This window comes from Echinops telfairi, unplaced genomic scaffold (genome assembly GCF_000313985.2).
Source record: "Echinops telfairi isolate 266 unplaced genomic scaffold, ASM31398v2 ScPeMD7_7458;HRSCAF=8496, whole genome shotgun sequence".
NCBI classification, from domain to species: Eukaryota; Metazoa; Chordata; class Mammalia; order Afrosoricida; family Tenrecidae; genus Echinops; species Echinops telfairi.
This window is the reverse complement of record NW_022111358.1, coordinates 4,952,016-4,963,997: the sequence shown is the minus strand read 5'-3', so window position 1 is coordinate 4,963,997 and position 11,982 is coordinate 4,952,016. Positions and strand designations below refer to the sequence as shown.

At 58.4% G+C, this 11,982-nt stretch overlaps 2 protein-coding genes across 2 annotated transcripts in view; one reads left to right on the top strand and one right to left on the bottom strand.

Annotated features, from left to right (window-relative positions):
* Window positions 1-1,896, bottom strand: part of TLCD1 (TLC domain containing 1) — a 4,317-nt gene extending 2,421 nt beyond the window's left edge. Inside the window, exons 1-2 of the mRNA XM_004707328.2 lie at window positions 1,871-1,896; window positions 508-723 (exon numbers count right to left, since the gene is read on the bottom strand). Of these exons, the coding sequence (XP_004707385.1) occupies window positions 508-723; window positions 1,871-1,896 (242 nt within the window). The remainder of the gene's footprint in view (window positions 1-507; window positions 724-1,870) is intronic.
* Window positions 1,897-1,980: 84 nt separating this feature from the next.
* On the top strand, window positions 1,981-11,107 carry NEK8 (NIMA related kinase 8). Its single transcript, XM_004706918.2, has 15 exons — window positions 1,981-2,174; window positions 5,041-5,246; window positions 5,589-5,821; window positions 6,054-6,185; window positions 6,613-6,821; window positions 6,925-7,004; window positions 7,096-7,277; window positions 7,385-7,523; window positions 7,861-7,937; window positions 8,248-8,365; window positions 9,530-9,680; window positions 9,927-10,090; window positions 10,176-10,334; window positions 10,507-10,665; window positions 11,029-11,107. The coding sequence occupies exons 1-15, from the start codon at window positions 2,128-2,130 to the stop codon at window positions 11,055-11,057; spliced, it is 2,085 nt and encodes a 694-aa protein (XP_004706975.1). The 5' UTR covers window positions 1,981-2,127; the 3' UTR covers window positions 11,058-11,107.
* The last annotated feature ends 875 nt before the right edge of the window (window positions 11,108-11,982 follow it).

Genomic DNA, 11,982 nt, shown 5'->3' with positions numbered 1-11,982 from the left:
CCTTCCCAGCCCCGCCCGGCCCCCGACGACTTCGGGCGGGGAGGGGCTGTCCCGGAGGCGCCTCCCGACTGCCGACGGAGTGCCCCTCCCGCCCTCGCCTCCTTGGCCCGTTTACCCCGCGTCCCCATGTCCCCGGGGCCACCAGCCCAGGGAGGGGACAGAGCGAACCAACCCTCTCGTCCTCCCTGGCGCCTTTCGGAGCCGCGGGGGCGGGACGCACCCTGGGTCGGAGAGGTCTGAGCACAGCCTCGGACCGTGATCTCGGCACAGATCGCGTCCGGGCACTGGGCCACCAGTTTCTTCTGACCCGAGGTGGACGTGCTTACCTGCCCCGACTCTCCCACCCAACCCCGCACCATCTGGCTGCTTTAGGGACGACTGGGCAACCTGTCACCTCTTCTCCCAGCCGCTCCAGGGCTCCGGGGCGAACGGCTGTCGCAATCCTCCCTCAAGTAGTCCCAGCCCTCTTCTCCCGGATCCCTGGAGGACGGGGCGGGGAAGACAGACGATTTGTCCAGGCGGCTGGCGTGACCCCACTCTCCGGGCCCGTGGCCAGTGGCCTGGGGCAGCCACGGGGGACGGCCACTAGGTGGCAGCCTGTGCCTGGTAGTGAGGGCTCCCGCCGCCGAGGAGCGCGGCCGCCGCGCTGCCAAGGGGTCACCCAGATTCTGGCGACTGGAGGGCCCGCGGGACGGGGAGGCGGCGATTGCGCTGGGAGTGGTGCTGCGGGAAGGGGACAGCGAGCCAGAGCCTGGGGCGCCTGAGGCCCGGGGACTAAGCCGTGTGCTTCTGTTTGTTCTGCCTCCCCTGCGGTCTTGGAGGTTACACATTAACCCCCGTGGGGCTCCCGGGTCGGCGAAGGCCCTGTCGGTTTCCAGGTGAGAGCACGAGTGGTCCCGGGTGAATGGCGCTCCCTTTCTGCGCTCCCCCTGGTTTTCTGGACAGCTTTGTCGGCCAACCGACCGACGGCCCACCCTAGCCAGCGACCCAGGACTGGGGCTCTCCTGGTCAAGCCTTGGGGGTGGGTTTGGGTTTCCAGGGGCGGGAGCAGAGGATAAATACCCCTTTCGTCAAAATTCCCCACCCACTCAGAAATAAGAGACGCTAACCTTGAACTAATCACCATCCTCATTACTGAGATTTTATGGCGCTCCAGCAGTGCACGAGGCACCAAGAACCTGGAATTAAACTCACGGATCCTCAAGGCCTTGGGGGGTGAGGGGTGGGTGGTGGAGATGAGGCTTTCCACTCCCATGAGGGGTTGTAGCCTGGCGAACCCACCTGGGCAGTTCTACCCTGCCCTATAGGGTCGCTATGGGTCCGGATCCACTCAAGGGCAGTGAGTTTGGTTTGGGTTTGGACCAGCACCCCTGCCTCTGAGCAAAAGCTTTGAACCCATCCCAGCCGAATGGAATGGTCTTCAGATAGGAGTCAACCTGCCCCTCATTTCCCCCTACTCTGCCCCAAGGAAGTTATTTTTAGGGGAGTGCAGAGGGTCAAGCTGCAACGTTATTTACTCATTTGGTGGGGGCAGTTGGATGATGCTGACAAATTCAGGGTTCACCGTGCAGACTGGAAACCTTGTCCCATCCTCCCCAGGTGAATCAGCCTGCACAAACGGGGTTTCCCCGGCCCCTCCCTAAGCAAACACGAAACTAACCCTGTTGCCTTCTGGGCTGACCAAGACGCTCTCGGTCTAGTTTTGGCTCAGGGAGACTCTGCTCTCTGCTTCTGAAATGACGTCACTCGTGGACAGGGTGGAGTCTGTGCTAACTTGCCACCCCCACTTGGCCAGCGGAGGGGCAACTGTCTCGGGCGCAGCACCCTTCGTAGGCTCTGCGAGGATCCAGCCACGGGGGTGGTACAGTACCCTGGGGGCGCACCAACAAATGGCATGGCGCCCCATGCCCAGGACCCAGAGAGGGTGGGATCGACAGAGCGAAGGGCAGGCTTGTCAGGGTGGCCGGGAGTCGGCAGACACGTGGGACTGAACTAGCGCCCGGTTCCAGCAGCTCCGCCCCGCACATATCGCCCAGGACGTGGGCCGGCGCTTCAGAGTGGGCGGGTCCGCGCACGCGCCGTGTCTCCGTGTGGCGGGATTCCGGAAGTGAGACCCTGAACACAGCGATGGAGAAGTACGAGCGGATCCGAGTGGTGGGAAGAGGTGCATTCGGGTGAGCCAGGGCTCTGGGGGTGCAAAGTGCTCGGGTGGGGGGAAGAAAACGACGCCCCGTTTGCGGTCGTGAAATCCCTGCCCCTCGAGCCCCACCCCCAAGGCGTGAGCGCCCACTGGGAGCAGCCCCGCCCAGGTTTCCGGTGTGGGGCTGGCGAGAGGCTCCGCCTCCAGCGAGGCCACGCCCCCGAGCTGCGCTAAGCCCGCGCATTGATCTTTGATTCCTGCGGACTCGTTCATTCAACAAACACTGAACGCCATCTCTGCTAGACAGGCTCTGCGGCCGAGTTTACAGTTATGACTAAAACATGTGCGGTCTTTCTGCTCTCAGAGCTTTATGCGCCAGAGAGTAAGCCATGCAATCAACGAAAAATTGGTAGGCGGGTTAGGAAGCTGTGGCAGATGGGAAAGTTATTAATTGGCTTTGAGGAGATTACAAATCAGGGACACTACTAGAAGAATACAAGTCAAGGAAGACTTCTCTGAGCAGTAAGATTGAAAGCCAAGGCTTGAAGATTGAGGACCACTGGCGGGGAAGTAAAGACCTTTCAGGCAGGAAGCCACTGAGACCCTAGGGAGGAAAACATCCAGAGCGTTCAAGGCACTGAGAAAAGGACTAGTTGGGATGTGGTGGGTGGGCTGGAGAAAGGTGCCAAATGAGGTTGCTAATGTGGACAGACAGCGGATAGAGCCTTGTATTGCAGTATAAGAGGAAGAGTTTTAAGCAGAAGGATGGTCTGAACTGATTGGAGTGTTTGAAACACTTTTGCCGCTGTGTTGAAGTTAGATTTGAGGGTGATTGGTGAAAGGAACCATTTCAGAGGCTGCTAGGAATTTTAGGCAAGAGATGATGATTCCATCAAGGGGCCCAGCAGAGGACTTGGAGAGGAGGGTACAGGTTCATGATATTTTGAAAGATGAGGCTGTCTGCTCCTCTGAAGGTTTACACAGCCTTGGACACGTACACTATATAAGGTGACTGAGCCGCTGTTGACCTTACGGCGTTGGGTTTGGTTTTGATATACGAGTTATCTGGTGGAGAGCTGCAGCAGGTCATTGGTGTGGAAGTCAGGGACTCAGGAGAAATCTGGGCTGGAGATAGAACTTTGAGACTTAGATGACCAGCTTGTACTAGTTCGTCCATTCAGCAAATGTTGATGGAGCTCCTCATATGTACTAAGTGTTGAAGAGCAAGGAAGTTACTTTGAGGACTGAGGCGCACCTGCCGCAAGCCATGGTATTTTCATTTGCCTCGTGTGCCTGTGCGGGTGGACATTGAATAAGGAAGCCTGATGAAGGGTGGCTACATGTGAATTACGGTGCTATCGAAGAATATTGAAAGCACCGTGGACTTCCAGAAAAAAACACACATCTTATCTTGGAAGCGCAGGCAGAATGCTCCTTGGAACCAAGGATGGTGAGACTTCATCGTGCATACTCTGGGCATGTTATCAGGAGAGACCAGCCCCTGAAGAAAGACATCAGGCTTGGCAAAGTAGAGAGGTGGCAAAAAAGAGGAAGCCCCTTAAAACACAGTGGCGGCAACAAGGGGCTCAAGGAGAACAACTGTGGGGATCTTGCAGACCGGCAGTGTGTTCTTCTGTTGTGCATCAGGTCACAACTAAGAACAAGCTGTGTTAAATACTAGGCTGTTTACTGAAGATGTACTGGGGAACAAGAACAACCTTAGGGGCATTGACCAGAGTTGGAATGAGAAAACCGTACGAATGGAAAATAAAAAGTGTGAGTGGTTTACACTCATTGACCATTTCCTACGCGCCAACCACTAGCAAAGTGCCTTATGTTTATTTTCTCACATGATCTTGATAACCCTGTGAAGTATTGTCCCCTATATCCAGATGACATGTCACAGCTAGTGATGACAGCTAGGTTTGAACCCAGGCAGTTACCGTATATACTCATGTATAAGCCAAGTTTTTCAGCACATTTTTAATGCAGCTTTTGTAGTAAAATTAGGTGCCTGGGCTGATATTTGGGTCAGCTTATACTCGCGTATATATGGTAACCCCCAGATCTTAACACATACGCACACCAAAAGGTGCCATCAAATTGACTGTGACTCTTGGCGGCCCGGTGTGTATTAGGGTAGAACTGAGGTTCATAGGGTTTTCAGTGGCTGATTTTTCCAGAAGTAGATGAATAGGCCTTTCTTTCAAGGTGGCTCTGGGTGGCCTTGAAAGGCCAACCTTTCTGTTAGCAGCTGAGCCCCCTGGATAACTAACTGCAGCACCCAGAGACTGCTGTACCTTTCCTTCCTTGAGCCTGTGGTAGAACTGAGTCTCAGATCAATGAAATGACTTGCCCAAGGTCTCACACCACATTTGTGGTCTTTCCTCTGAGTGCCCAATATTAGCGGTCCAGGCACTGGCTGACCCTTGCCTTTGAGCCCGTTCTGACTTATAGCAACCCCGGAGGACAGAGGAAGATCTGCCCAGCAGGGTTTCTTCCCTTCCTTCCTTCCTCCCTTCCTTCCTTCCTTTTTTACTCTTAAGAGTTTCAAGGCTGATATCTCTCTGGAAGCAGACTGACACCTCTCTCCTTCAGCGTTTCTGCTAAGTTTGAACCACTGACCTTTGGGTTAGCAGCTGCGCTTTCACCTCTGGGCCCCCAGGGCTCCGTAGTTAGATGACTGTGAGATCTGGCTGTCCATTTCCCTCTCCGTGTTGTGGCTGCAACAGTGGGCTCACGCATCACAGTGGCGAGGGTGGCACAGTGTTGTGTTCCGTCCTGCAGAGGGTCACTGTGAGTTGAAACCGGCTCAGTGTCCCCTGACACCACCAGGCACACCCAGGCACCAGGCGTGCCCTGCCTCAGCGGGTGCCTGTCTTGGTCCTGTGTGTCCCTAGGATCGTACACCTGTGTCTGCGCAAGGCTGACCAGAAGCTGGTGATCCTCAAGCAGATCCCAGTGGAGCAGATGACCAAGGAGGAGCGGCAGGCAGCCCAGAATGAGTGCCAGGTCCTCAAGCTGCTCAATCACCCCAATGTCATTGAGTACTACGAGAACTTCCTGGAGGACAAGGCCCTCATGATTGCCATGGAGTATGCACCAGGTGAGGCCGTCCTGGCCGTGGTCCTGGCCTTGGCCCAGCTCCCGGAGCTCCATGCTTCAGGACCAGGCTGCTAGAGACCGGCCAGCTACCTCCCTTGGACTGGGCTCGGCTGAGGGTCAGGGCTAGAATCCCATGAGAGAGAAGATGTTCTGAAATTGATCGTGGTGATGATTGCACAACCCTCAATATGATCGAACGATCCAATTGCACGGTATGTGGAATCTACGCAGTGAAATGATTTACATCATCATCGTCATCATCCTCATTAGGAAAAGGGAAGGAGAGTTGGCCCAGCCTGGGCATGGAAACACCCGGCTCCTGACCTGCCCCTTGTGGTCGTAGGTGGCACCCTGGCTGAGTTCATTCAGAAGCGTTGCAATTCCCTGCTGGAGGAGGAGACCATCCTGCACTTCTTCGTGCAGATCCTGCTTGCCCTGCACCACGTGCACGCCCACCTCATCCTGCACCGGGACCTCAAGACCCAGAACATCCTCCTGGACAGGCACCGCATGGTGGTCAAGATCGGCGACTTCGGCATCTCCAAGATCCTGAGTAGCAAGAGCAAGGCCTACACGGTGCCTGGGCACTGAGGGGGAGGTCTGGGTGGGGGGCGGGGGCACGCAAGACCTACTCTGCATCCATACCTCCTCCCGTCTCCCCTCTCCCTGAGACCCTGACCTTAGTAGTCCTGCCGGAGGAAGCACCTCGACCTGTTTTGGGAAGAAGCTACCCTGAATGGACCCGTGTGCAGAGCACGCCCTGCCCGCTTTATTCCCCTCCACTGTAATGCTGACTTCACTGCTGCAGGTGGTGGGCACCCCGTGCTACATCTCCCCTGAGCTCTGTGAGGGCAAACCCTACAACCAGAAGAGTGACATCTGGGCCCTGGGCTGTGTCCTCTATGAGCTGGCCAGCCTTAAGAGGGCCTTTGAGGCTGCGGTGAGTTAGCGGCAATTAGCATGTCCAGGAGGACAACTGGGAAATTTCTCCCTCCCACCCCCCCACCAAAAAAACTCTCAGTTCCCACCACTTCAGTGTTTCTTTGCTTAGGGCTGAGTCACCCTCAGACAGAGGGTTCCTGAGGATAGGCCCTGAGTGCGCCCCCCATTAGACTGATCTGTTGAGGGACCCTTCCAGGGGAAAAGTAGTTTTTCCAGCCCTGGGAGGGCAGGGATTGGAGGGGGAGGGGGGTGCTTCTGTGGACATGGTTGTAGCTGCCCCATCAGCCTAGGGGTTCCTGAGGGTGGGGTTTGGCCCTAGCAGGATTCTGGGGGCCCCTTTCTCAAACTGAAGGTTCCCGAGGGCAGATCTGTGGCTGGGGGTGAAGGGTGCGGCCAGCCAAGCCCTCTGCCTGATGCCCTCGCAGAACCTGCCCGCGCTGGTGCTGAAGATCATGAGCGGCACCTTCGCGCCCATCTCAGACCGATACAGCCCCGAGCTCCGCCAGCTGGTCCTGAGCCTGCTCAGCCTGGAGCCCGCGCGGCGGCCTCCGCTCAGCCACATCATGGCGCAGCCGCTCTGCCTCCGCGCGCTCCTCACCCTCCACACCGACGTGGGCAGCGTCCGCATGCGAAGGCCTGTGCCCAGGGGCCCCGGGCGGGCGGGAGGACAGGGAACCCAGGGCTGGGGTGTCCGAGGGGCGGTGGAGAGTGCGCGTCTTGAGGGCATCATCCTGCAGGGCCGAGAAGCCTCTGACCACAGGAGCACCCATGGCCCCCGGCAGTGCCGCCGGTAGGGCCACCAGCGCTCGCTGCAGGGGTAAGTTGGGGCAGGTGACCGAGGGGGAGTGGGGGCCGCCTCATCCGATACCCACAGTTCCCATGTCAATGAGCCGGAGCTGACCCTGCAGGCATCCCCCGGGGCCCTACGCGGCCAGCCATCCCTCCGCTCCTGTCCTCCGTGTACACGTGGGGCAGCGGACTCAGCGCCCCGCTGCGGCTGCCGATGCTCAACACCGAGGTGGTCCAGGTGGCGGCCGGACGCACCCAGAAGGCTGGCGTCACTCGCTCTGGGCGCCTCATCCTGTGGGAGGTGAGCGGGCTAGGGGTGAGCCTGGCTGGGAGGCCTTGTGCGAGGGTGGGAGGACGCGCAGGAGCTGGCCACCTCCTGTCCTCATCCTCCCCTGCCCGCCTCCGCAGGCCCCACCCCTGGGTGCCGCCCTCCCCGGAGCAATGGAGCAGCAGCAGCCCCAGTTCATCTCGCGTTTCCTGGAGGGCCAGTCTGGCGTGACCATCAAGCACGTGGCCTGTGGGGACCTCTTCACCGCCTGTCTGACTGGTGAGCCCGCTAGGGGCCCTGCCTGGGTGCCCCTCCCCCACCCCCGCCCAGTTTTCCGTGGGCATCTCTTGGCAAACACTCCTTCAAGGCTTTCCTCCCCCAGCTGCGCCCCAGGAACATAGTCTCTACCTGTCCCCATGTCCTAGATGGGGACACTGAGATTGGAAGCTGAGTCACCAGCCCAAGGCCTCTCACACTGTCCCCTCCCTCCTAGCTCAGCCTTCCTCCCTGCCCACTTTTCCTAGTTTCCCTGAGCCTGTACCTGGACTGTCCTGTTAAACTAGCCTCTCTCTTCGCCCACCCCACCCCCGCCCTTTTCTCACTGCCCCCTCCTCAGACCGGGGCATCATCATGACCTTTGGCAGTGGCAGTAACGGGTGTCTGGGCCATGGCTGCCTCACTGACATCAGCCAGGTAGGTGTCCCTTGAACTTGGGGAGGAGGAAGTAGAGGGTGGCTAGAACCCACGTCTGAGAGCTGACACCCCAGATGGAGGAAGGGGAACTCCAAGCAGCCCTGGGTCCCTCTCGCTCTGGCTCACACCTGTTGTGGGTCCTATGGGGGAAGTACAGAGACTAAGCTTCCCCAAAGACTGCCCACCTGGCAGTGTGTTGGGGGAGTTAAAAAGACAGACTTCTGTTTGTGGCCTCCACCTTCATTCCTATGTTGGGTGCTTGAGACCAGGTCCTAGACCCCTTGCCCACAGCGTCCCCTTGGATCCCCAGCCCACCATTGTGGAGGCCCTGCTGGGCTATGAGATGGTGCAGGTGGCCTGTGGAGCCTCTCATGTGCTGGCCCTGTCCACTGAGCGAGAACTCTTTGCCTGGGGCCGCGGAGATGGCGGTAAGTCTCTTTTTAATTGTTTTATTCGGGGCTCATACAACTCTTACCACAATCCATACATACATCAATTGTGTAAAGCACATTTGTACATTCATTGCCCTCATCATTCTCAAAACATTTCCTCTCCACTTAAGCCCCGGGCATCAGGTCCTCATTTTTCCCCTCCCTCCCTGCTCCCCACTCCCTCACGAACCCGTGATAATTTATAAATTATTATTTTGTCATATCTTGCCCTTTCCGAGCTCTCCCTTCACCCACTTTTCTGTTGTCTGTCCCCCAGGGAGGAGGTCACTTGTAGATCCTTGTAATCGGTTCCCCCTTTCCAACCCACCCTCCCTCTACCCTTGTAGTATTGCCACACACACCACTGGTCTGAAGGGATCATCTGCCCTGGATTCCCTGTGTTTCCAGTTCTTATCTGTACTAGTGTACATCCTCTGGTCCAGCCAGATTTGCAAGGTAGAATTGAGATCATAATAGTGGGGGTAGGGGGAGGGGAGGAAGCATTTAGGAACTAGAGGAAAGTTGTATTTTTCATCATTGCTACGTTGCACCCTGACTGGCTTGTCTCCTCCTGGAGAGACCCTCCTGTAAGGGGATGTCCCAATGGCTTACAAATGGGCTTTGGATGTCCCAACACATCCAGCCCGGATTGGTACCTCCTACCATCTTCCATCCCACGTGGGGGGGCATTCTCCCCTCCTCACTCCTTTGTTCTCCAAGCCCGTTCGTTCAGCAAGCCTCGTTGCACACAGTCACCATCATGTGCCCACCCTGCGCTGGGTGCTGAGACAGGAAGGACAGGTTGTGGCTGCTTCTTTCAGTAGCTGACCGCGGGATTAGGGACGTTCCGTTCCTCCAACGATAGCTAGGGAGGCCTTCTCTGGGCAGCAGCCTGGGCGCTAACGCGACAGAAGTGACTACCCTAATGGAAGACTCAGTCTGGTGGGGGCGGTAGGGTGAGCCCCGTCAGGCCCGAGGGTGGCAGCCAGCGGCCCAGAGGTGTGGGGACCTGAGTGCTGGTAGCGGATGCCACTGAGAGGTGACACGGAGCATCTGAGGCTGAGCAGGGGCTTGAAGGAGTGTAATCTGGATGGGCAGAGGGGCCAAGGGAGGGCATTTCAGGGGAAGGAACAGCCTCCTTATCCTGGACTCTCCCTGTAGGCCGGCTGGGACTAGGTACCAGGGAATCGCATAGCTGCCCCCAGCAGGTGCCCATGCCCCCAGGACACGAAGCCCAGCGGGTAGTATGTGGCATCGACTCCTCTATGGTCCTCACTGTGCCTGGCCGAGCCCTGGCCTGTGGGAGTAACAGGTGAGCAGGTGGACCAGGATGGCTGGCCTGCCCCTCGTACTCATGGCTACTAGTGTGCCTTCTGTCTATCGTCGCCCTCCTCCCACTGTGGGCCAGAACGGAGGGGGGCTACGGGTGGGCAGCTGTTCTATTCCATCAGGGTCAGATTTCTGCTCTGGTCAACCAGCTCCTGCCCAGAGAGGGGCGGGAAGAGCATGGTCTCCAAGCAGCTCCTCAGTTGCACTGGCCTGCCGTCTCCGCACTCAGATTCAACAAGCTGGGCCTGGACCACCTCTCACCGGGGGAGGAGCCTGCTCCCCACCAGCAAGTAGAGGAAACCCTGAGCTTCACACCACTAGGCTCTGCACCCCTGGACCTGGAGCCCCTGCTGAGCGTGGACCTGGGCACTGCTCACTCAGCTGCTGTGACAGGCAAGTAAATGGGGACACTTGAGGGCAGAGGTGGCTTCATCCGGCCTCTGCGGTACTTGGTTTCAGGCACCGGTCTCGCCTACAGCCTCAGGCGACTGCTACACTTTCGGCAGCAATCAGCATGGGCAGTTGGGTACCAGTGCCCGCCGGAGCAGCCGGGCACCCTGGCAGGTCCAAGGACTCCAAGGCATCAGGGTGGCCATGGTGGCCTGTGGAGATGCCTTCACTGTAGCCATCGGGGCAGGTGAGGAGTGGAGCGAGCATTGTAGGGGTGGACGGGTGTGAACGTGGGAGGCAATGGAGTTTCCCACTCAGGGCTGCTGCTGGCGGTGCAGCCTCAGGTAATGCCTGATCTCTGAGCACTTTGCCTTGGCTGTGGCCCCACCCACTTCCTTGCTTGGGGTTCTCTTTGACAGACGGGGAGGTGTATTCTTGGGGCAAAGGGGCCAGAGGACGACTGGGACGGAGGGATGAGGACACAGGATTCCCTCGGCCAGTGCAGCTGGAAGAGACACACCCCTACACAGTGACCTCGGTGTCCTGTTGCCATGGAAACACACTCCTGGCTATTCGCCGTGAGCTATAACTTTTCTTACCCCATCCACCTGGGGGTTAGACCAGCTGGCCCCTGCCCAGACTCAGCTCCCCAGTGGTTCGTTTGGCCCAGAGCCCCAGTCACCAAAAGCATATTTAGTTCCAAAACCATGAAAGTAGGAACTGAGGCAGGGTGGGGGTGGGGGAGCTCAGCTTCCGTGCCTGAGTGGGCAAGGATGGCTGTTCTTGGGCCCAGGGCTGACCTGTACAAGTTGAGTTTGGTTTGAACCTCAGTTTCAGGCCCAGCAGGGCCCAGAATCCAGGGCCCAGAGGCAGGGTGGTGTCTACTGGGTCACTGCCCCTCGGGGGAGGATACAGAACTCTCTCCTCTGTTCCCCCTCCAGCTGTCACAGAAGAGCCTGTCCCTCCCTGAAGCACGTGGACATCCTTCTTGACAGCAGATACATTGCTTCTCTGCATCCTGAAAAGCCCTGGGGCCTGCCAGCTTCCTAGACTGTCCACAGTGCGGCACGAGGGTCAGGGAGGCCTCTGGTCTTGGACTGTAAACCTCAGCCCAAGCCTGTTCTTCCAGCACATCACTCAACTCCAAGTCCAGCCTGGTGGAGTTGGGAAGCCCAGCCTAACCTTTGGAAGCAGGGTGATTCCCATAACCTTGCTCCTACCCCCAACCCTCTCCCCCCCACCCCCAAAAAAGGCTGGAGGTGCCTGTGACTGCACCCAGACCCTCTCGGCACCTTCCTCCAACCCAGTTAGAAAATAAGTCCCTGGTGCCCAGAGGTAGGGCAAGCCACTGAGCCTGGCAAGCCTGGGCCTGCCAGGACTGCCCTCTCAGCCTTGCCTCAGCGTAGCCTGGGGCCCGGAGGTCGGGGGCTGCCAGACACCTCATCCCTAGCCTATGATAGGGATTTGCACCACCTCTGTGCCCCTCCTTTCTGTATAAGAGTACTGGACTAGAGAGGGACCGGTCTCCTGCAGGGGGGATCCCACTGACCCTTGCCCCTTAACCCGGGGCATTTGTCCAACAGGGCTGGGGAAGGGCTGAACCTGCCCAGTTTCTCTGAGAACTAGGAAGTAGCGCCAATAAAGACATCAGCTGCCTGCCTGCACTGTGGTCTCTTCAGGGGTAGGAGTGGCAGTCGGACACCCGCGGCAGGGCAGGGCAGGGCAGGGCAGGGCCCGACCTCCGGTTGCAGGGCCGCGGCTGAGGGAGGAATGTGGGCGCAGCCAGAGCTTGCGGCCGAGGTTCATTTGGCCCAACGCCAGGCCCGGCCTCCCCGGCCCTGCCGGCTTCCCCGGGCCTGGTTGCCGGGCCGCGGCTGCCTAGCACCTGGGAGCTG

Bases quoted from the DNA above. Each gene is read 5' to 3' on its own strand.
- NEK8 (XM_004706918.2), top strand. From the start codon at position 2,128: ATGGAGAAGTACGAGCGGATCCGAGTGGTGGGAAGAGGTGCATTCGG. The intron at 5,822-6,053 runs GTGCCTGGGCAC...TCACTGCTGCAG, and splicing joins GCAAGAGCAAGGCCTACACG to GTGGTGGGCACCCCGTGCTA. The intron at 10,666-11,028 runs GTGAGCTATAAC...TTCCCCCTCCAG, and splicing joins CACACTCCTGGCTATTCGCC to CTGTCACAGAAGAGCCTGTC.